This window comes from Bufo bufo, chromosome 4 (genome assembly GCF_905171765.1).
Source record: "Bufo bufo chromosome 4, aBufBuf1.1, whole genome shotgun sequence".
Lineage (NCBI taxonomy): Eukaryota > Metazoa > Chordata > Amphibia > Anura > Bufonidae > Bufo > Bufo bufo.
The window spans coordinates 491145946-491169877 of NC_053392.1; the positions used below are offsets into that span (position 1 = coordinate 491145946).

Genomic DNA, 23932 nt, shown 5'->3' on the forward strand with positions numbered 1-23932 from the left:
TTGGAGGTGCTGGTCTAACTTTGTTTTTTGCATAGAGAAGAACAGTCTGATGGACAGAATACCAAATAATAGGAGATTACGTAGAATGCAACACAGATTGTTTCTTAGAAGAGGATTAGATGACAAGATAAACATGTTTGAGGGCAAAACATGCCAATGGCAACCATTCCTCCATGGAGGCTTTTAGGATTAGCACTTACTCAAACACTAAGCCTGACGGATTGTTTCTCCTGACCCAAGCCTGTCAATTTTTCTGTTTGAGGCAGACCTGTCCGCTATCCATTATATACAATCAATTATAGTGATTTCAACATCAACTCCCTTGAAGACTTCAGCAAGACTTTAATTTTAGTTTGATTTTACTCTACTAAGCAAGGTGTGGAGAATAAGGAGGATGACTTTGTAGCTAAAACATAGTTTTCTGTTAGCTGGAGATTTCTTTTTTTTTTACTTCAAGGGTCAAAGTTTTATAAAATAAACTTGTCAATAGAAATTTATGCCAGCTGGGAAATATGACATTCGTTAAACAATGTATCTCTTAGCTATGAATGTATGACTGGAAGGGATAAGTAGATGATCATTAAATGGATAAAGAAGCATTTATCTGTATTACTGTGCACAACAACTCAAACTACAAAACAAAAGCAAAAACTGAGACGTTTTCCACCACAATAAAAAAAGGGAAAAAAAGTTTCTTCCTTGCTCAAAGTTAATTTTTCATGAGACAGTTGCACTATAAATTACATAAAAATAAGCTGGTGGGACAGCTTGGTTTTAAAAAATGGTTGTCTTGTTGAGATAATCCCTTTAAAGTAATCAGGGGCGTAGCTAAAGGCTCATCAGTTCTGGTGCAATAGTTCACTTGGGCCCCCTTCCCTCAGTGCTTTGTGGCAAGCGGCAGGGGAAGCCTTCCTTCTGTCTGAGGGAAAAATTGAAATGGCACCCCTTGATCTAACCCAACCTCCAGCACGCCAGCTGTGATGAAACTACAACTCCCAGCATGCTCCATTCATTTCTGTGGTGTTCTGAGAACAGCCAAGCAAGTGTGCATCTTAGGAGTTGTAGTTTTACCACAGCTGGAGTGCCGAAGGTTATCCATCACAGACCTAACCCTTACCCTCTAGCCAGAGGTGCCAAATCTATGACAGAGCTTTCCCAGCATGCAATTTCTATAATACTGGTGCCTTCTTATGCGGCACAAGGGTCTTTGGGCACCTCAGGCTCCTGGGCTCGGTAGCGACTGCTACCTCGGCACCCTCCATAACAACGCCCTTGAAGGTAATAGTCACTAGATGTACCCACAGAGCATGACCATTTGTGAAGTTCATGGATGTTACGTAAAGCTTTCACTCATTAGACACATTGGTCAGTAGGGGCAAACAATATAAGGAAGTCCCTGCTTGCCCCATTGCACTTAACCATCCAACATTGCAGTGATTTACCTTGGAGATGCCGAATGACAGAGATCTACATGATAAGCAGGTATTCTCTCACATTGCTCCACCAAGATAATTGACCAGAGTCAACAGGACAATAAGATCTCTGGATCCATGTGAGGTACTGGTTCTAGTTTTGTTAGAAGGACATTGTCATGTACTATATTATGTCTGACTTTCATTTTTTACATTTTAAATTATGGCATAACTTAATTTAAATAGGCTGTCCAGTATTTCTATATTGATAGACTATCCTCAGGATAGGTCATAAATATCTAATTGGCAGGGTCCAACGCCCTGCACCCCCACTGAACAGCTGTTCCACAGTAGATCTGGTGCCATAACAACATAAGTCCATCCGCTGTGTAGTGGTTCCATCTGCTACAAAATGGACAAAGCTGTGTAGTTCCACAGCGATTATGAAGTTGATGATATGTGGTGGTGCGAGGTGTCAGCAAATTAAATATTGATGAGATCAGATATCCTAAGCAGGGGCCACCAATATAAAATACTGAACAACCCTGTTAAATGTTTTTATGGTCAAATATAGGAATCCACATAACTAATTGCCTGAATGAATGGCTACTGCAATAAGGAAAGTGGGGTATGCAGTATCCATTAGAGCTGCTTATCTCTTTTGGGAATCAAGGTTAAATACTTAGGGCCTTTTACACAGGGCAATATTCGTCTAAATCAGTAATGCCCAACCTACGGCCCGCGGGCCAAATGCGGCCCGCGTAGCCGTGCCATGCGGCCCGCGGAGTGACTGGACTTTATCAGCGATGCTGCCTGTGCCTGCAATCTCCCCGCCCAGCGCCGCCTCCTAGCTAATTTATTCACTGCACTTGCCTCTGTGAAATTGAAGAGAAGCGCCGTAATCTCGCACAGGCGCACTGGCAGAGGCACTGAAGTGCGCATGCACCGTCTTCCTGGCCTCTGCCAGTGCGCCTGTGCGAGATTATGGCGCTTCTCTTCAATTTCACAGAGGCAAGGCAAGTGCAGTGAATAAATTAGCTAGGAAGCGGCACAGGGTGGGGGGGGGGGGGGATATCTGTGGATGACACTGAGGGGGGGGTATCTGTGGATGACACTGAGGGGGGGTATCTGTGGATGACACTGAGGGGGGGTATCTGTGGATGACACTGGGGGGGTATCTGTGGATGACACTGAGGGGGGTATATCTGTGGATGACACTGAGGGGGGGTATCTGTGGATGACACTGAGGGGGGTATATCTGTGGATGACACTGAGGGGGGTATATCTGTGGATGACACTGAGGGGGGTATATCTGTGGATGGCACTGAGGGGGGATATCTGTGGATGACACTGAGGGGGGTATATCTGTGGATGACACTGAGGGGGGTATATCTGTGGATGACACTGAGGGGGGTATATCTGTGGATGACACTGAGGGGGGTATATCTGTGGATGACACTGAGGGGGGGTATCTGTGGATGACACTGAGGGGGGTATATCTGTGGATGACACTGAGGGGGGTATATCTGTGGATGACACTGAGGGGGGGTGTATCTGTGGATGACACTGAGGGGGGGATATCTGTGGATGACACTGAGGGGGGGATATCTGTGGATGACACTGAGGGGGGGGGGGTGCATCTGTGGATGACACTGAGGGGGGGTGCATCTGTGGATGACACTGAGGGGAGATATCTGTGGATGACACTGGGTGGGGATCTCTGTGGATGACACTGGGTGGGGATATCTGTGGATGGCACTAAGGGGGGGATATCTGTGGATGGCACTAAGGGGGGGATATCTGTGGATGGCACTAAGGGGGGGATATCTGTGGATGACACAGAGGGGGGGGGTTATCTGTGGATGACATAGGGGGGTTATCTGTGGATGACACAGAGGGGGGGATCAGTGGATGACACCGAGGGGGGGAGATCTGTGGATGACACAAAGGGGGGGGATCTGTGGATGACACCGAGGGAAGGGGGATCTGTGGATGACACCGAGGGGAGGGGATCTGTGGATGACACCGAGGGAAGGGGGATCTGTGGATGACACTGAGGGGGGATCTGTGGATGACACTGAGGGAGATCTAGGGAGGGGTGTGGGGATGTTGGGGTGGGAGCTCTGGAAGGGGTGGGAGGTCCGATAGGTATGTGGGGGTGGGAGATCCGGGAGGGGGGGGCCCATCATTTTTTTTGCTATGGGGCCCAGTCATTTCTAGCTACGCCCCTGATTGGTAAGATTGGGCGGGCACTGGAGCGATAGAGCGCCCTGCTGTAGGAGAAGCCGGCGGGAGATGAAAGGAGGAGAGGCAAGCTCCTGGTGGTGTCGGGCACACGGCGCAAGCATGGTGGTGGAGGATCTGACTGAAGCCTAAAGACCAGACATCAAGGTAGACCTGCAGAAGAAGGTGACAGCGCAGTATGTGATGTATACATGTGTGTAATGTAGTGCAGTGTGTGATCATCACATACTGCACTACATACATTACACACATGTATACATCACATGCCCCCTCACAGTAATAATGCCAAGATATGTGCCCTCTTCACAGTAGTAATGCTCACACATGCCTCCTCACAGTAGTTATGCCCAGATATGTGCCCCCTCACAGTAATAATACCAAGATATGTGCCCTCTTCACAGACGTAATGCTCACACATGCCCCCTCACAGTAGTTATGCCCAGATATGTGCCCGCTCACAGTAATAATGCCAAGATATGTGCCCTCTTCACAGTAGTAATGCTCACTCGTGCCCCCTCACAGTAGTTATGCCCTGATATGTGCCCTCCTCACAGTAGTTATGCAATGATATGTGCCCCGTCACAGTAGTTATGCCCTGATATGTGCCCCCTCACAGTAGTTATGCCCAGATATGTGCCCCCTCACAGTAGTTATGCCAGATATGTGCCCTCTTCACAGTAGTAATGCTCACACATGCCCCCTCACAGCGTTTGCATTTCTTTCTGGCAAAGCTACCTGGTTCCGGCCCGCGAAATTTATACCAAGTCTAGTGCGGCCCTCAGACAAAAAATGGTTGGGCACCACTGGTCTAAATCATTCAAAAGAGCTTGTTTTTTTATGTTGGATAAATTGTAGTTTCAATTGGTATCATTCCTGATTGCGTTTTATTCTGTTTTTCACTGATGAGATGACTAGAAAACACAATTTTGGTAATTTTTTTTTTTTTTTAACTGTGTTTTCTGTGACCCATAAATGTATTAATTTCATAGGACGAGTTGTTACAAATGCAGCGTATCGAGAGTAGTCACCTTTTCCAATAAAATATAGCACCCTAGATGACGGGTAAAAAAGAGTTGTGGCTTAACACGGGGTGTTAATTGACACCAGTGGCTTGTTCATACTGAGTTTTGCAGCATTCTTGTTTGCTTTAAAAAATAAAATAAAAATCCTGTAATTTTAAAAATAATAATGGAGCAAAAAAAGAACTCTTAAAGAGAAGCAAATCAGGAAAAATACTCTACACATATTTCAGTGCTGCCCCCATGTTCAGGAGCTCAGCAAAACTGGTTTGTGTAAAAGTAAATGAAAACGATAGCTTCTTGGGGACAGTAGGGGGACTGTCAGAAATCTTTGTCATACATATATAAAAGGAAATATCTTAGATTTCTCTGTAGTGATAATCATTATGACTATTATTGTAAGATAAAGATCTGGTATAGACAGGATACAGACAGTGTAAAATGGACAGTTTATTAGGTGTGTGCGGTTTAAGTGTTTGGCACTACGATCCAGATGATGGTAAATGTCTGGGTCATGGCGTCAACAATTTGGCACAGAGGGTGACTAAATGAGCAAGTGCTCATCTTCTCACTCCTTATGCCATGATGAAGGACGACAAATGCGTAGCATGTGAATTCGCACTTAATGGATCTTTTTAAGAAGTGACCAATAAAGAATCGTTTTATTGAGATGCAGTGCTCGATTTTTCTTATCAATATTGGACTGTCTCCGGAGCAGCTTCTCAGTGCAGAGTCACATTTTTCTGGGCTTTAGACCTTGCAAAGTGGTACAATGGTGAGCGTTGTGACCTTCCTTCATCTTTGTTCATAGTCCATGTTATCCTCCCCTTGGGGTTATGTACAGTAACACAGAGAGAGAGGATATTTTTTCTCTCTAACTACAGCCTGTCAGCAGTTTCCCACCGGTCCCATTTCCTCCTCTATGTTGACCAAGATCACAGCCGGATGAAGGGGGAATAGCTGCTTTAACTCTAAATATCAAATGTGAGCTTGGTTTTGTTTGAAAGCAGTCAAGCTAAGCTTTAAAACAAGACCAGAATCTAGCCACTATAAAACTGGTGATATAGCATGACAAGGCATTTTGGAATCCAACAGATCCTTTCATCAGGCAAGACAAAGGGATCTTTTCAATCCTGAAATGCATTGCCATTACATCAATAAAGTTATCAATTACTATATTTGGTAATTCCATCTCAACAATGCCATAATTAGTCCCATTCTTGTTTCTGGATTAACCTCTTGTCTGCTGTTTTGGCATTATCCATTTCTTCTGGTTCAGACCCTGCTTGGCTACAACTATTTGCAACCCACTTATTCTGGTAGGTCTGCTTCGAGCTAGCTTGCATCAATTTTCTTATAAATACTTTGCAGACATAATCTGGGTCTTTCGCATCCAAGCCCATTTGGCCTTGTGGTGGGCTCTGGTGAAGAACGTAGGGGTAACCCTGGCTTCTTACCCACCAAAGACTGTTGGAATTCTTGAATTTGGCTGTGGTTTCTGACAGTGAAGTGCATCATGGGAATGCCTGTAAACAGCAACAGGAACTACATACAGGATGTAACCAGAGTGATTTGCTTACATGGAGGAAATGGGTCAGTAGAGCCAAAATTGAAAAAAAATCATGGGGAGGATGTACATGAGCATATCTGTTAAAAACCACAGTAATCCCAGAAATCCCCATTAAAGGTATTGTAAGTATCCTAACTACTGAATGAATATACAAACAAGCAACCAAGGTGGTTATGTAGATATTGCCCACAAAAGAGTAAAGTAAAGGCTAAGAAATTGTGATTACTAAATTATGTCCTTGACTACACAGATGGGAGACAAAAGCCCGATGGCGACCCCTAGTGTTCTTGTTTTATCAGTAATTAACAATAACAGATGGCAGCTACAATATACATGTAAAGTTCAAGCAATATACTAAAGCTCTAAATACAACATGGAATAAATCAATGTGCTAGAAGGGGATAACCGGACATATGTGGATACATGGTACTGTATATACCACAAAAAGAAATCTGACTCTTAACTCTCTTTTCTCTGTGAAACATCACATAGAGCACAACTTGAATAACTATAGCATAAATTACAAGTAACAGTAACACATGATTAAACATTATTCTTTATGGTCAGTAATCTCTTAAGGACCAATTGGGACTGAGGTAATGTTTTCATATCTAAACACATAGAAAGGGGTGAAATAAAAATCTAAATTAAAATTCTTTAGATGACCACAATGTAATAAAAAAATGCATAAAACAAAAACGTACCTTTATCAATAAATGAGATGTTCAAGATATTTTTATAAACTGCTAGGGACCTCATACAAAAAAAAGCACTTGCAGGAAAGGACAATACTGTTTTAAACACTGTTCGGGAGCTGTGTGGCTCCAAAAGAGAGGCATTTCTGAAGGCTATTGCTTAGTCTGTCATTGAGCTACAGCCACAATTTTGGTCTTGTTTTAATGCTGATAATCTAAACTTTTAAACAAGTTACTACAAATTACAGCTGTTAAAAATGGGTCACAGTGAAAGCTGTATATACCTACCTATAATTTCTAATAGCTGTATCTCACCTAGAATTTGTGATCTTGGTCTTTTAAAACTTAGATCAGGAGCCCCCCTTTTCATTTGGCTGTGATCACAGCCAGTCTGGAGGAGGGTGGGTGCAGTGAGGGAGTGCTGACAGGCTGCAGGAGGAGATCCAAAAAAAAAAAATCCTGTCTATCTGTTTTACCTGTACATATCCCAGGAAAAAATTACATGGACTTGTATGCATGTTACAAATACGCCTTCACCCGTCAATCAAAATCTACAATAAAAACTTTGGGGTGTGTTTTTCCAATTTTGATGTGACTGTTAGGCTGGGTTCACACGGGCGAGATTTACGCACAGGTGCAATGCGTAAGGTGAACGCATTGCACCCGCATTGAATCCGGACCCATTCATTTCTATGGGGCTGTGAGCGGTGATTTTCACGCATCACTTGTGCGTTGTGTGAAAATCGCAGCATGCTCTATCTTGTGCGTTTTACACGCAACGCAGGCCCCATAGAAGTGAATGGGGCTGCATGAAAATCGCAAGCATCCGCAAGCAAGTGCGGATGCGGTGCGGTTTTCACGCACGGTTGCTAGGAGACAATCGGGATGGGGACTCGATCATTATTATTTTCCCTTATAACATGGTTATAACTTATAAGGGAAAATAATAGCATTCTGAATACAGAATGCTAAGTAAAATAGGGCTGGAGGGGTTAAAAAAATATATATATTTAACTCCCCTAAATCCACTTGTTCGCGTAGCCGGCATCTCTTCTGTCTTCATCTGTGAGGTAAAGGACCTGTCATCGTCTCTGCGCTCATCACATGGTTCATCACATGATCCATCCCCATGGGTCATGTGACATACCATGTGATGAGCGCAGTGACGTCACCACAGGTCCTTTACCTCACAGATGAAGACAGAAGAGATGCCGGCTGCGCGAACAAGTGGATTAAGGCGAGTAAATAAATTTATTTATATTTTTTAACCCCTCCAGCCCTATTTTACTTAGCATTCTGTATTCAGAATGCTATTATTTTTCCCTTATAACCATGTTATAAGGGAAAATAATACAATCTACACAACACCTAACCCAAACCCGTACTTCATTGAAGAAGTTCGGGTCTGGGAACCACATTCATCTTTTTATCACGCGCGTGCAAAACACATTGCACCCGCGCGATAAAAACTGAACAGAACGCAATTGCAGTCAAAACTGACTGCAATTGCGTACCTACTAGCGCAGGGTTGCTGCAATACACCCGGGACGCATCCTGAACAAATCCGTGTGAACCCAGCCTTAGGGGATTAAAGGGGTTTTCCAGAATTACTATGGTTTTTTATAGATATGCTCATCTAGTTGCCTACAACATGTACAAGGACTCAGCTGAACTGTTTTCACTCTGGTTTGTTTGCATCCTTTATGTAAAACGTCCTGTTGTGGTATCCAACCAAACCCACAGCTTCAGTACCAATCCTAACCACGCCTAGCTAATTTATAGCTCCTCCCACCCAGCTAGTTACATAGACACTCCCCTATCACTGGCCCTGTTGCTGCTTTGACACGCTCATGGACATATTATCACTGGAAATAAGAAAGAGCTGCACAGACATGATCATGTGACCACAGCCCAGAACAGAGGATGGGAGCAATAAATATAAAAGAAATATATTACAAAATTACAGCTACCTTCATAAATGATTATTTTAAAGGATGTTGATGCAAACTGGAAAACCCCTTTAAACTTACCTTCCCAGTCCACTCCAATCCAGTGTGGCTTCTCCTTTTCCTTGTTTTGGCTGCAGAGGTGCGAGCCTAGAGCACTAGTGTATGACACAAGACCGATGAGGCCCGTGAGCAGATGCAGTGTTGTGCGGAACATCACCACTGCAGCCAAAATAACGTCACTGGCTCTAGTGCGGGAAAGAGGAAGGGGATCCGAGGAGACCCAAAAAATGCCATGTTACTCTGTATTTAGGCGTTTCATTTAAATAATCCCCATATTCTACAGGCACATTTTCATATACTGTAGTCATTTGACTATAACGCGTTCTGCCATGGTTATGGGTTAGTGGTAATATGAGGGCTCATATAAAAATGGTATCTCTTGTGCTGTTTTTTTCTAGGATAAAGGGGTTGTGCCAAGTTTTGAAGTGATCAGTTATAACTAACTGATCAGTTAAACAAAACATGCAATGCAACAGCTCACTGCAAACCAAATAAAGTACAAAATTGCATCATAATTGCAAATGCTATACTAATAAGTTAGAGATGCTTGGCAAATCGTTTTGTACAAAATTATTTGAGCCTGTCTGACGGGTTCCTAACACTAAATTTTACCTGTTATGTGCCATGACGGCTGTGCCATGATCAGTTATAACTAACTGATTGGTAGGGATCCGAGAACAGGTGTCTCATTCCCCCTATCTGATGGAGTGGCAGGTCGAATATGCTCCCTGAAGAGTACAGTGCTCAACTATTTCCGGCGGTCTCAGAGAATGAATAGAGCAGCAGGGCGCATGCCCGACCTGCCGCCCTATCAGCACGAGGAAATATGACTCTCGAGTTTGTTATCCTCTATCGCAGGGATCAGCATCCTCCAGCACTCCAGCTGTTCTAAAACTACAACTCCCAGAATCCTCCTTTCACTTCTATGGGAGTTACAAGAACAGCCATGACCATGTGCATGCTGGGAGTTGTGGTTTCACAGAAGCTGGAGTGCGGGGGTTATACAAATTAAACACCTAAATACAGAGTAACATTTTTATATACCTAAGAACTATCACAAATTATTATAAAGTATAATGCAATATTCTCCCAAGCACGGATAAACAACCACTTGTCTATAGGCCTCTATGAAGAACACCACTGACGAGATTCTGGCATTTCTGTACATTGCTCCATTAAATATTCCAATGCCAGAACATTCCTCTGTCATTTGCCATGTTGAATTAATTCAAAACATTACAGGACCGACCACCGTGTCTTGGCTGCAGGTCTGGTTTTGCTGTGGATACACATTCTAACTGCGGAATTCAGAAACACATCCAAAAGACAATTTACCCCATCTTTAGCCATAAATGATATGATAATAACACATATCTGCCGCAATCCAACCTACTATATAACTTGCACCACGACTCTGGCAAATACTAAGACAAAATCATAAAATTATAGCTACAACAAAAATACCGCCACGAATACTGATATCATCATTCATTGCTGATGAATTCAGAAGTAAACCTTAGGTCTCATGAACACGATCATGGCTGTTTTAGCACAGTTTTTACACTGGCGTTAAGCTTGTCCAGCAGGCTGTTCCGGCAGGGCAACGGCCTGCTGGATCCGCACTACCGTTTGCACACGTGTGCTGCCGGAAGTCCGTCTGGCCCGATTCGCTATAATGGGGACCAGCCGGAGATCCAGGCTCAGCACGCTAAAACATGCTGAGAGGTGGCCAGACAAATACCGCAGTGTGCAATGCAGTGTTAACCGGGCCTTAAGGTTCACAAACCACAAATCCGCAAAATGCAGATGCGGTCCGTGTGCCATCTGCATTTATTTTGTGGACCCATTGGCTTCAATGCATTTGGCAACAGACATACGGATGTGGAAAGCACACGGATGACTCGTGAGCTTTCAACATCCGTATGTCCGTTCTGCAAAAAGAGAGAACATGTCCTATTAGAGTTGTTGCGATACCAAATTTTGGATTCGATTTTGATACCATAAAAAAGTATTGCGATACACGATACAATTCGATACCACGCGGAAAAAATAAAACACCAAAAAAAACACGTGCATTCCGCATTTTAAAAAGTTTTTATTTAATTTTTTTCTGTTACAGCGTTCACCGCATAGATTTTTTTTATATTTTAATAGTTTGGACTTTTCGGACGTGGCGATATGTGATATTTTTATTTATTTATTGTTTATATATTTTATATGTAAAACATTTTTTTACAGTTTATTTAATAACTATTTCCCCCTTATGGGCTAGAACCTGGGATCTTTTGATCCCTTGTCCTATTCACCCTGATAGAGCTCTATTAGGGTGAATAGGACTTCACACTCTCCCTGCTGCCCTGTGAATAGTACACACAGCAGCAGTGAGCTGCTGACTATGGCAGCCAGAGCTTCAGGAGCGTCCTGGCCAGCCAGAGCTTCAGGAGCGTCCTGGCTGCCATGGTAGCCGATCGTAGCCCCAGGATTACACTGCTGGGGCTCCGATCAGAAGCTGCCACTGCACCACCAATAAGGGGGAGGGGAGGGGACCCTGTGGCCACTGCCACCAATGATTTTAATACTGGGGGGGTTGAGGGGGGCAGGCGCACTGCGCCACCAATGATAATTAACCTTTAATACAGGAGGCGGGTGCCGGCAGCAGATCAGTGGCAGTTAACCCCTCAGGTGCCGCACCTGAGGGGTTAACTGCCGCTGATCGCAGCTCCCTGTCAGAGGCAGGGTGCCGGCTATGCGATTCTGCCGCCGGGACCTGCCTCCTGTATTAAAAGTTAAAGACGACCTTTAATGAGCAGGCTACATAGAGCGGCGCCCAGGGATCTCCCTGCACTTACTATTATTCCTGGGCGCCGCTCCGTTCGCCCGCTGTGGACCCCATTACTGTCTCCTGCTCCGTATGCTAATTACTAGTATTGGAGCAATGGGGAGGAGACATCAGCTTCTCTCCTGGGCGTTCCTTCTCCCTGGCTGTGACATTCTGCGCTGCGATTGGACAGCACTACAGCAGGGAGAAGGAACGCCCAGGAGAGAAGCTGATATCTCCTGCCCATTGCTCCGATACTAGTAATTAGCATACGGAGCAGGAGACAGTAATGAAGGTCACAGCGGGCGAACGGAGCGGCGCCCAGGAATAATAGTAAGTGCAGGGAGATACCTGGGCGCCGCTCTATGTAGCCTGCTACTTAACAAAGTGCGGACCTATTTAAAATCCTGCTATCATTGGTGGCGCAGTGCGCCCACCCCTCTCTACTCATTGGTGGCAGCGGCACAGGGGGAGGGAGAGACTGCTTCCTTCTCCTCTGTGCCGCTGAGGGAATCATGTTCTGTGATACTAGACTGCGCAGCCCAGTATCGGAAAAAATGGAAGTCCCGATACGATACCGGGACAAAAGTATTGATTGGGTATCGAAATTTCGATGCCCGCAACAACCCTATGTCCTATACTTGGCTGCAAAATGCAGGCCACAGACCCACTGAAGTCAATAGGTCAGCACAAAAAATGCGGATGCAACACGGACAAGAACTATATTTTGTGGATCCGGGAATTTGCAAACCGCAAAATACATACGGTAGTGTGAATGAGGCCCAAAAAACGTATACACCACCTTATAAAGGTACGGTATGCGTTTTCTTCTTTATTCTCATCTGAATAGGATGCTGCAGTAACGCAACATGGCTACAACACAGCGTATGGAGCTGCTCGAGATAAACTGATGAGGGTCTGACACCCATCACTCCCACGATCAGCTGATATTGGTCCTAGACGCTTATGAATAAATTGTGAGCAGCCTGAAAAAGTTCCATCTGGGTGTTCCCAGTTTGGGGGAGTCCCTGCCTAGTCTGACACTGGCAGCACTGATTGGATAGTGTCAGACTGTGTAGGGACACTCCCCAACTGGTAACACCCAGTTGAACCTTTATTGCAGACCAGACTGCTGCCAATTTATTCATAAACTTCTAGCAGAAATAATAGAGGAATGGCACAACATACAGTTATAAAATAAGATGCTCCAAAAATGTTATTACATTGGGAATGCAAGTACTGTAATTACTAAAACAAACATATCCGGATACGTGACAAGTCCTCAAACATGTACAGGCTGTGCCCTGCATCTAAACCAGACAGCAGCCAGTGTCCAGAAGTCTTCCAGCATTGTCAGTAAGCAGTCTTCCATAGATGCATTAGGGCTTCAGGGCTAATTTGCTGTTACAAGAATTTAAAGGGGTATACTGGTTGTTTCAAGTTAGCCCCTGCATAACTATTGGATCGGGGCGGGTCCTACCGCTGGGACCCCCTACGATCACGAGAATGGGGGCCCCATACCCCCCACCCCCTGAAAAGAACGGAGTGGCCGGTCTTGCATATGCCTGGCTGCTCTATTCATTTCTATGGGAGTTACAGAGACTGCAGAGTAGTGCTCGGCAATCTCCGGTATCCCCATAGAAATGAATGGAGCACCAGGATGCATGCCTGACTGGCCACTCCATTCTTTTCAAGGGAGCTGCAGGTGATACAAGGCCCCCGTTCCAGTTCCTACCGCTGGGACCCCTACCGATCTAATAGTTATCCTCTTCTTGTGGATAGGGGAAAACTTAAAACAATCGAAATACCCCTTTAATGTTCCTCAAGATAGGTAGCGTTTCACATCATGTAGAATGCCACCGCAGTCAAATTCCAGCCTTCCTCCCTGAAGTAGAACTGTCTCCCTCACTCTGGAGTGATGATTGCCATAGTGCGCATGACATTAAATCTCAACACAAGCACTAATACCTGGTAAATAGGGTGATATCCCTGTGGTGCAAGAAAGTCAGGGACACCAGCCAGAGGACTGCAGCATTTTCCAAGAAGCAGCTCAAAGTTTACCTTACATTATCATCATTGCATACCTGTGAGGCTGTTAACCCCTTCTACCCCGGGCCAGTTTTTGCTCTTCTGCCCAGGCCATTTTTTGCAAATCTGACATTTGTCACTTTATGTGGTAATAGCTTTGAATCACTTTTACTTATCCAAGCCATTCTGAGACTGTTTTCTTGTGACATATTGTACTTCATGATAGTCATAAACTTGAGTCAATATATTTCCCCTTTATTTGTGAAAAAATCCCAAATTTACCAAAAAGTTTGAAAAATTCCCAAATTTTCAAATTCTCTACTTTTATAATAGATGGTGATACCTTATAGAATGGTTATTACTTTACATTTCCCATATGTCTACTTCATGTTTGGATCATTTTGAAAATTACATTTTATTTTTTGGGGACGTTAGAAGTTTAGAAGCAAATCTTGAAATTTTTCAGAAAATTTCCAAAACCCACTTTTTAAGGACCAGTTCAGGTCTGAAGTCACTTTGTGGGGCTTACATAATAGAAACCACCCAAAAATGACCCCATTTTAGAAACTACACCCCTCAAGGTATTCAAAACTGGATTTTACAAATTTTGTTAGCCCTTTAGGTGTTCCACAAGAATTAATGGAAAATGGAGATGAAATTTCAGAATTTCACTTTTTTGGCAGATTTTACATTTTAATCCATTTTTTCCAGTAGCAAAGCAAGGGTTAACAGCCAAACAAAACTCAATATTTATTACCCTGATTCTGCGGTTTACAAAAACACCCCACATGTGGTCGTAAACTGCTGTATGGCCACACGGCAGGGCGCAGTAGGAAAGGAACGCCATATGGTTTTTGGAAGGCAGATTTAGCTTAACTGGATTTTTTAAGCCCCCCTGATGGAGTAGAAACTCAAAAAAGTTACCACATTTTGGAAACTACCGGATAAGGTGCCAGTTTTATTGGTACTATTTTGGGGTACATATGATTTTTAATTGCTCTATATAATGTTTTTTGTGAGGCAAGGTAACCAAAAAATGGATGTTTTGGCACAGTTTTATTTCTTATTTTTAACAACATTCATCTAACAGGTTAGATCATGCGCTATTTTTATAGAGCAGGCTGTTACGGACGCAATGATATCAAATATGTCTACTTTCTATGATGTTTGTTTCAGTTTTACATAAAGCATTTTTGAAAACAAAAATTTGGTTTTTGTATCTCCATTTTCTGAACGCCCTATTTTTATTTTTATTATTCTGCCGATCGTCTTGTGCAGGGGCTCGTTTTTTGCAGGAAGAGTTGATGTTTTTATTGGTACCATTTTTGGGTACATATGATTTTTTGATCATTCATTATTACACTTTATGGGGTAAGGTGACCAAAAAATTGGTTGTTTTGGCGCAGTTTTTATTTACTTATTTTTACAGCGTTTACCTAAGAGATTAGGTCATGTGACTTTTTTATAGAGCACATCGTTACGGACGGGGCAATACCTAATATGTCTACTTTTTCTTATTTATTTAAGTTATAAATAATAGCATTTTTGAAACCGAAATAATGATGTTTAGTGTATCCATAGTCTGAGAGCCATAGCTTTTTTATTTTTTGACCGATTGTCTCAGGTAACATCTATTTTTTGCGGGATGAGGCGATGGTTTGATTAGTAGCATTTTGGCGGGTATATGCCTTTTGATCGCTTGGTGTTACAATTTTTGTGATGTAAGGTGACAAAAATGTTCTTTTTTTTTTACCGTGTTTACCTGAGGGGTTAGGTCATGTGATATTTTTATAGAGCAGGTTGTTACGGATGTGGCGATACTTAATATGTCTACTTTTTTATTTTTTATTTCACTTTAACACAATAATAGCAGTTTTAAAGCCAAAAAAAAAATCATATTTTAGTGTCTCCATTGTCTGAGAGTGATAGCTTTTTTATTTTTTTGACCGATTGTCTTAGGTAGGGTATGATTTTTTGCGGAATGATGTGACGGTTTGATTGGTACTATTTTGGGGGGCATACGCCTTTTTGATCGCTTGCAACAATTTTTGTGCTGTAAGGTGACAAAATGGCATTTTTTTTTTTACACCTTTTTTTATGGTGTTTATCGGACAGGGTGGATCATGTGATATATTTATAGAGAAGGTCATTGCGGACGCGGTGATACCTAATATGTTTGTGGGTTTTTTTTCTGTTTTTTATTATAAAATAGGGGGAAAGGGGCATTTTTATTTTATTTTTTTACTTAAAAACTTTTTTTTTTCTTTACTTTATTTCTGATGTTCACTTTTAGGGGTCTGAGCCCCTCTGCAATGCATTTCAATACATCAGTATTGTAATGCATTGCCTGTTCGTGTGCTACAGTGAGTAGTACACTAACAGGTTGCCTTGAAGACCCAGCCTGAGGCTGGATCTCTTCGGCAACCATAGAAGGCAGGTCCCGATGCCGTGCAAGGCATTGGGCAGCCTCTGCACGGCATTGGGTTGCCTTCTGACACATCGAGTCCCCGCCACAGCAGCGCAGGAACTTGATGCGCTCCCTCACCCGACACAAACCCCTTCTATGTCGCGTTCAGTTCGGACTGCGGTATAGAAGGCGTTAATCCGCCGGCATCGACTTTTACGGAGATGCCGGCGGATACAGCAGAGGTCTGGCTACCAGGGATCACGCGCGCACCGCTCCGGTGCCAGCCCGGTCACCATGAAATACTATTACGTCAAATTGCGGGAACGCAGTGGCTTCCATAACGTAATAGTACGTGATGTGTCCGGAAGAGGTTAAATCTCTGTTTACGTTTTCTTTGCTGAAGGGGTTGTCCCATGGATAATGCTACAGATCCAGCACCTGGATCTGAAAACGTTTGTAATTGCATGTAATTAAAAATGTATTATAGCCACGGAGATAAATCAATTAAATCTATCTGTATAGCGCAACCTGCTGTTTGCTCTTTTTCTAATTACTCTGCCCCGCTCACTGAGATGAATGCACATGCTCAGTTCCATCCTTCAACTGGCACTAGCTGAGCAAACAGGACTGGGATAATTAATGGGGATATCTCTGGTTCCATGTGAGGTACAGGGCTGGTTCTAGCTTTGTTTGTTTTTACATTAATCATCGGATAACCCCTTTAAGCAAATGGAACAGTCCTAGAAAACATTTTCACTACCCACATTTCTCAATATGTGAGAATATGAAATGAGACTTCTTAAGCCAGATGGAGCTCCATTTTCAATCTGCCTCCAATTGTAATGCCAGCTTGGTAAATCATTACAATGCTGAACAAAGAAGAATTCACCAAGAACCAGAAGCCTCATCTTGAAAGAAATGACGAAGACTTCAGGCTTTGATGATATTATACAACTGTTCACATTTTTCTTAGCTTATGTATCTTTTTATAGGAATTTTATTACATTGTTCATGTCCTATACTTAATTTAGCAACTTTCCTTTCTATTCAATACAATATGTTAATTGGGCCCTTTTCATCCATCCCCAACATATCAAGTGCTTCAGCAGTGGCAGAACTACCACCACAGCGGCTGCTTAAGGGGCTGCAGTGGTAGGTGGGCTCAGGTCTCTCCTGTTAGTACACACAGATCACTGTGTGTGTACTTGCCAACGAGGTCTGGGCCATAATGGACATAGCAGGACTCACGCACTGCTGTGTCTGACATCCATGAAGACCCATGCCTCATTCCTCGGATGTGCTCTCTACAGCAAGCGCGATACAGTGACATGATCGTGCATGCTGAGCTGAGTGCACAGACCAAGGATCATCCTCAGGGCCTGTGCACTCTCCTACTCAGCCCTGAAGGCACGTTGACGTCACTGCATTGTACATGCTGGGGAGAGCGAGATGTGCTCCATTCATCGAGGGAACAGGGCTAGGGGAGTTATTACTAGTTAATTATTAGTATTTTTTAATTTAATAGCGCTAAAGGGCAGCACTACTTTAAGGGGTACTACAGGGGAAGCACTTCTGTAAGAGGGCACTAAGGGAGCAAAACTACTGTGTAGAGACATTAAGGGGGAATTCTACTATGTGGAGGCAGAAAGGGTACATGGCCACTGTGTGGGGGCACTAAGCAGGCATTTTACTGAGTGGGGGCTCTAAGGAGGCATAACTACTGTGTGCGGGCTATAAGGAGGCATAACTACTGTGTGGGGGCACTATGGGGACATGACCTCTGTGTGGGGGCACTAAGGGGCATAACTATTCAGTGATATTCAGTAACTGCATACGTATTTGCTCCTACCCAATAAATTCATGTTTGAACATTTCAGATGGTCTCTCGATATGTGCTAACACATAGAAACATTTTATTTTAGCAATGTAGTAAAGGTTGGCACAAACAAATTGCTATAATAAATGCATATCCTGATTTTAATATTTCTATTTACTTTAAGAACGACTAAAAGGGCTGGCCCATACATCATGGAAGCGGTAGTGTGCACCCATGACCGCCTAGCTGGCGTAGTTTTGAGTTTCTGGCACACTGGGAGCTATAGATGTGCCAAACTTATTACGAGGTCTGTGCTTCTTAATAAATTAGGGGCATCTCACTCAAGCACCCAGGAGATCAAGACTGGCGTCGGAAATTGCAGTCTTGATAAATCTCCCTCTATGTCCTTTGTATAACCAGTAAATGCAGACTTCTGTCTCTTAGCCCAGATCCAAGTATTCATTATGATTTCCATCTGTTTTTTTTTGTGTGGACCCATTCATTTAAATGAATTGGTCTTTGATGGATAACAAACAAGAATGGTGCATGCTGATTCTCAACTGAAGAAAACTGGAGGGTGAACCGTACTACTTACTTTTATGTGCCTGTGAGCGGACAAAATCTGGATAGCCCATGGATGGAAATTACTGTCATCTGAACCACACCTTTATAACTCATGAGCATTTTCTTTCTGTCCAATAGATGTCTAGTTTCATACATTAGACTAGATTGAACAACCAGAGTGCCTCCAATATGGGACATCTGACTCTTACCAGTCAAATTAACTTGAAGCTTGGCCACGTTCCTTGCTCGGTTAAGGTGCTCCTTCGCTTTCTTGTAGTCATAGAAATAGAGACATACATATCCACACTCAAGATGTAGCTGCACGAGCAAGTCTTGACCTCCTTTTTCCAAAAACAGGTCTTCAATTTTTGGGACTTAAAAAAAAGAAAAAATAAAAGTATTATTTGATGAATAGGAGACAAAATGTGAGAAAACATGGTATATACACTCATCGACAAAAAAATAAAGATAACGCCCCCAGACAGAAATATCAGATAGCTGCAAAACTCAGCATGCAGTTATGTCTCGGGCATACACGTTTTATATATATATATAAGTCATTTGCACATAAGCAATGCGAGCACATAAGATGAACATGGGACCAACACAAATGCCTTTAGCTACCAAGTGCACATGCAACGGGTCTCTGTCTCGGGTGACTGACTAGGGTCTCTGCTGCACTGCTGATATTTTCAAGGTGACATGGAAAAGGAACCGCAGGTCATTCTCCCACTCACTCCCTCAGATACTATCTGGATGCCGACAACCCCCCCCCCCCCCTCCCGCCTTCATGTTCATTTCCATTGGTGGGGCAATGAGACCTAACCAATCCCTCCCTCACTAGCCCTTTTCAGCTTTCATATTGGTGGCAGTGGCTGGCCAGCATCACAGTTGGAAGGAAGGAACACTCTCCTTCCAACCCGCTGTACAGCCGCACGCTGTGTGTGATATGCGCATGCGTCTGGTGCAGTGGCGTAACTAGAATTCTATGGGCCCCAGGGCAACCTTTGAATTTGGGCCCCCCTGTGGCAATAATAACCATGAGCACCACCGTGCCCCACATGTGGCCGACGTGGTTATTATTGCCAAAGTTTTGTCAGTCGCCCCCTTTCTCACTATATTTCATTTTGCCCCCACTCCTATATATTTCATTTTTTGCCCCTCTCTGTATATATTTCATTTTCATTTTGCCCCCTCATTATTTGCTGCCCCTGCCCTCATATGGCCGGCGTGGGCCCCCCTTTCTGAATTCAGACATTAGTGCCGGTTATTATAATGTGATCTGATATTAGGGCAGGGGCAGCAAATAATGAGGGGGCAAAATGAAAAGGAAATATATAGAGAATGGGGGCTAAATGAAATATAGGTAGAGAGGGGCCACTGACAAAACTTTGGCAATAATAACCCAGTTATAATTGCCAATGTTTTGTCAGAGGCCCCCTCTCTACCTATATTTCATTTTGCCCCCACTCTCTATATATTTCAGTTTTTGCCCCCTCATTATTTGCTGTCCCTGCCCTGCCCTGCCCTCATATGGCCGGTGCGGGCTCACAACTTTCTGAATTCAAACATTAGTGCCACTGATCATCATCTGCCCCCCGTACTTGCAGGCTGTGGCTGGCTTCAGTTCAGTGCGCAATCCCGTGGCTCTGCCTGCGGCGCACCGCCGTGTCATTCCAGCAGTGATCCCGCCGCAGGAGGTCACGGGTCTCGCGGGATTATAACAGGTTATGAAGCGCAGTGCAGGCGCACTCAAAATATAAGGAGGGCCCGGCCGCCGCACTGAAAAAAAGCACTTGCGGGGCCGCGGGCCCTCCCCCCTGCCCGCCCCTGTCCTGGCGTCTCCCCTCCTCTGTATTGCCGCGGCCCGGCAAACAATCTTCCAGGGCCCGGTCCTGGGCCGCGGCCTGGTGGTTGGGGACCGCTGCCCTAGACCACCAGGGAAGTAAAAAATTATGAGGAAATATTATTGATTCATTATTATCGGTAGTCTAAAATAGGGCGCAGGTCATAGTCCAATACATCTTACTGTACAGTATAAAGAGTATACAGCAACAGTCTAGAAAAACGTCTGCTTACCACGGTGTGCAGCATCTCCAGACTTGTCTCTCAATGAGCACATCTGAGACATCACTGGTAAGCAATTGCAAAGGGAGCTGCCAGCAGGCCTCCTCATGAACTCAATTTCCTTCAGAGATTCAGCTAAAGTTCTTGTCAGCTGTATTCAGGATCATAATCCCTGACAAGCAAATCAGAGAGGAGGATGAGGCTGCTCTTTAGCTCAGTGTTGTGAAGTAACTTGTCCTGCTGTGTGATTAGGACAGGCTTTCTGTGTACTAATAAAACGGCGGCCATTTTATTTCTCCTAATGATTGCTCCCCAGACAAAATGAGCTATTATAACTAATGAAAGGCATTTGGGAATGTATTTGTCACGGCCTATGGTGTGCGCTGTGACACTGTTGCTACACTTGCAGTTGCCCGCGGCAACGTGTTGCTGTGTGTGCATGCGGTGGCAGCGTCTCGGCCTTCTGGGTGATTGCTGTGTCATGGTTGCCACGCATGTTGTTGCCTGCGGCAATGTGTAGCTTTCCTATGTTTGTGTGTGCACTTCCCCCTTAAGTGGCTTCCTCCCCTCGTCTGGTGTTGGAAGGGTTAACTCCCTTCCTAGTGTTTTAACACTGGGTTTATGTGGGTGTGGGTGTGGCTGCTTGTGCTATTTAGCCTCTGCTGGATGCCTGAAGCTGGGGGGTACTCCAGCCATGGTGTATGCTGGAGTTATCCTCCTGGTCTTCATATGCCATCTGTCCAGTGAGGGCCATCCTTGTGGTCATAAAAGATGTTAGATGTTCTTGTAGTGTCTCACGTTATTGCAGCTATGGTGTCCTGGGTTCCTGTGTGGTTGTGGTGTGTGCTGTGTCCTTTTAATGTTGGTGTGGACACAAGCACTTGTGCATGGGTTCCAGTCAGTGTGTCTGTGGCAGGTAAGTGTGTTACTGGTTTCACTTACCTGCCATCTCCTTATAGCTGTATGTGTTCCCCTCTCCTTGCAGCCTGGCCTCAGATAGAGACTCCTGTTCCTCCATGACTGGGATGAACAGGTTGTCTCTCCCCTGCTCCTTGGTGAGGGATTACCAGGGCAACTTAGGGTCTTTAGGTATCCTGAGTATGAGTCGTCCTATCGGGGTCCGCTCAGACGGTGAGGAGTCAGGGAGAGGATTAGGGATGCGGTAGGAGGTGACCTGCTCCCTTATTACTCTTTCTGGCCAGGCTGATCTCCTTTACCCTCTGACACCGCACGGTGGGGGGTTTCCCCCACTCCCCGCCGTGACAGTATTTATAAAAGTAATATACAAGCATCTTCATTTTCTTAATTCCCGGAGAACCATTTTGAAGTGGGCCTGTCACCACTCCCGACATGCCTGTTTTAGTAAATATACTCAATGACAAAAAAAATATAAAATCAGGTACCAAAAAGCAGTTGTTAGAATCAAATGAAACTTTCTATGTGTGAATTTAATGATGATACTTGTAGGAGATTACGGTATTAGAGCGAAAGGATAAGTTTATTGGGGAAAACTGTCCAACTGAAAGAAGGCTCTAGTACCCTGTTGGACCGCCTCTAGCCTGGATAAAAGATGACATATGGTTGGGCATGGAGGCATACAGGCGTTCTCGTATTCCGCATTAGGCTACTTTCACACTTGCGGCAGAGTGATCCGGCAAGCGGTTCCAGCAAAACATATGCCAACTGATGGCATTAGTAAAACTGATCAGGATCCTGATCAGTCTTAAAAATGCCTCATCAGTCAAAAAAATGCATTGAAATGTCGGATCAGTCTTTCCGGTGTCATCCGGAAAAACGGATCCGGCATTTATTTTTTTCACCTTTTTTTCTGTCTGCTCATGCACAGACCGGAAGGACGGATCCGGCACTAATACATTCCTATGGAAAAAATGCCGGATCCGGCATTCACACAAGTCTTCAGTTTTTTTCGCCGGAGATAAAACCGTAGCATGCTACAGTTTTCTTTTTTGCTAGTGTGAAAGTACCTTTAAATAACTATTTTGGGGCATCATTTCTTATAACTGTGTTGTGTAGTAATGTATGGATAAATTGACAACTGGGTGCTACCATTCCCCTTTTCAATGGGGCAGGTCTCAACATAGTCTCACACAAGCAGCACAGACTGGAGAGTGGAAGAATGGTCAGGCGCACAACCCCAAATGGTAACACCCAGTTGGAAATTTTTTCATAAGCACAAATTGTTTTATTATGGGAAATCTAATTACTAAACCAGACAAATCAGGAGAGCTGACAGCACCTCTTTAACTACAGGGTAGCAATAGAGATATACAGTGCTGTTGAGGTCTGCTTCACATGATTTAATACGCTCCTCTCTTATTATACGGCTCTTGTTGTAAGGGCTTCACGGGTTAGAAATTGTCAAACCTGAGATTTCCATGAGAATACTACTGTAGATTCTATACTATAAATGTGACCTACAGATAACCTGCAATCCCTAACGTCTGACACAACTGGCATTACTTATTTATTATAGTGACCTAATGTGCAGTTACTGGAATTTATTTTTGCTCCAACAACCGGCCAGGTGGACCCTTGAGAGCTGTTCCTTAAATAAGATGAGCCGGTAAACTAACACACATCTATGAATGATAAGTCCAGGCTTACTGGTGATTTCATGGTATGCTGCCTTCATGTGTAGATGCTTTGCTGTTCTTGCAGAATATATTTTAGGACTAAAGACTTGTAAAGTAGAGCATGCCTGATGTTCTCACACTGTTTTATAAAGCCTTGAGGTATACTTCTAAATCAGTTAACCTCTTAAAAAGGAAGGAAAAAAGAAATATGTATTTCCAGTCTCCAGAGCAGAGCATGGTGAGGTCGATGCAGACATACGAATTTATATATATATATTGTTTATAAAGGTAAAGCTTTGTACTGAATTGCATGTAAGACAAACCCCAGTTATAACATATTTTATATTGTATGTCTACAGCTGGAATCTTACCAGGGTCAAATGTACGTGCTTGAGTAAATCAGGACTTTTCTTCCCAATTGCACCCTAGAACCATAAGGATATGTGCAAAATGCTCTCAACCTTTGGTTGCCTCAGCATTGTACCAGCTAGCGTGCACTTCTCCACACCTGATGCTAGATTGGGATGCTAGATTGTACTTGGAACTGGAGGGTTTTTCAGGGAGTGAAATATTGATGACCTATTTTTAAGATAAGAAGAAGACGCCACAACAAGAGTTGGACTTCCCATTGATCAGATATTGATGACCCATTATGAGAGTCGGTCATCAATATTTAAATCCTAACCAAG

General features: G+C 43.8%; 1 protein-coding gene across 1 annotated transcript in view; it reads right to left on the bottom strand.

Annotated features, from left to right (window-relative positions):
• Nucleotides 1-23932, bottom strand: part of TTC27 (tetratricopeptide repeat domain 27) — a 411030-nt gene that overhangs the window by 301215 nt on the left and 85883 nt on the right. Inside the window, exon 7 of the mRNA XM_040429555.1 lies at nt 18792-18956. Within this exon, the coding sequence (XP_040285489.1) occupies nt 18792-18956 (165 nt within the window). The remainder of the gene's footprint in view (nt 1-18791; nt 18957-23932) is intronic.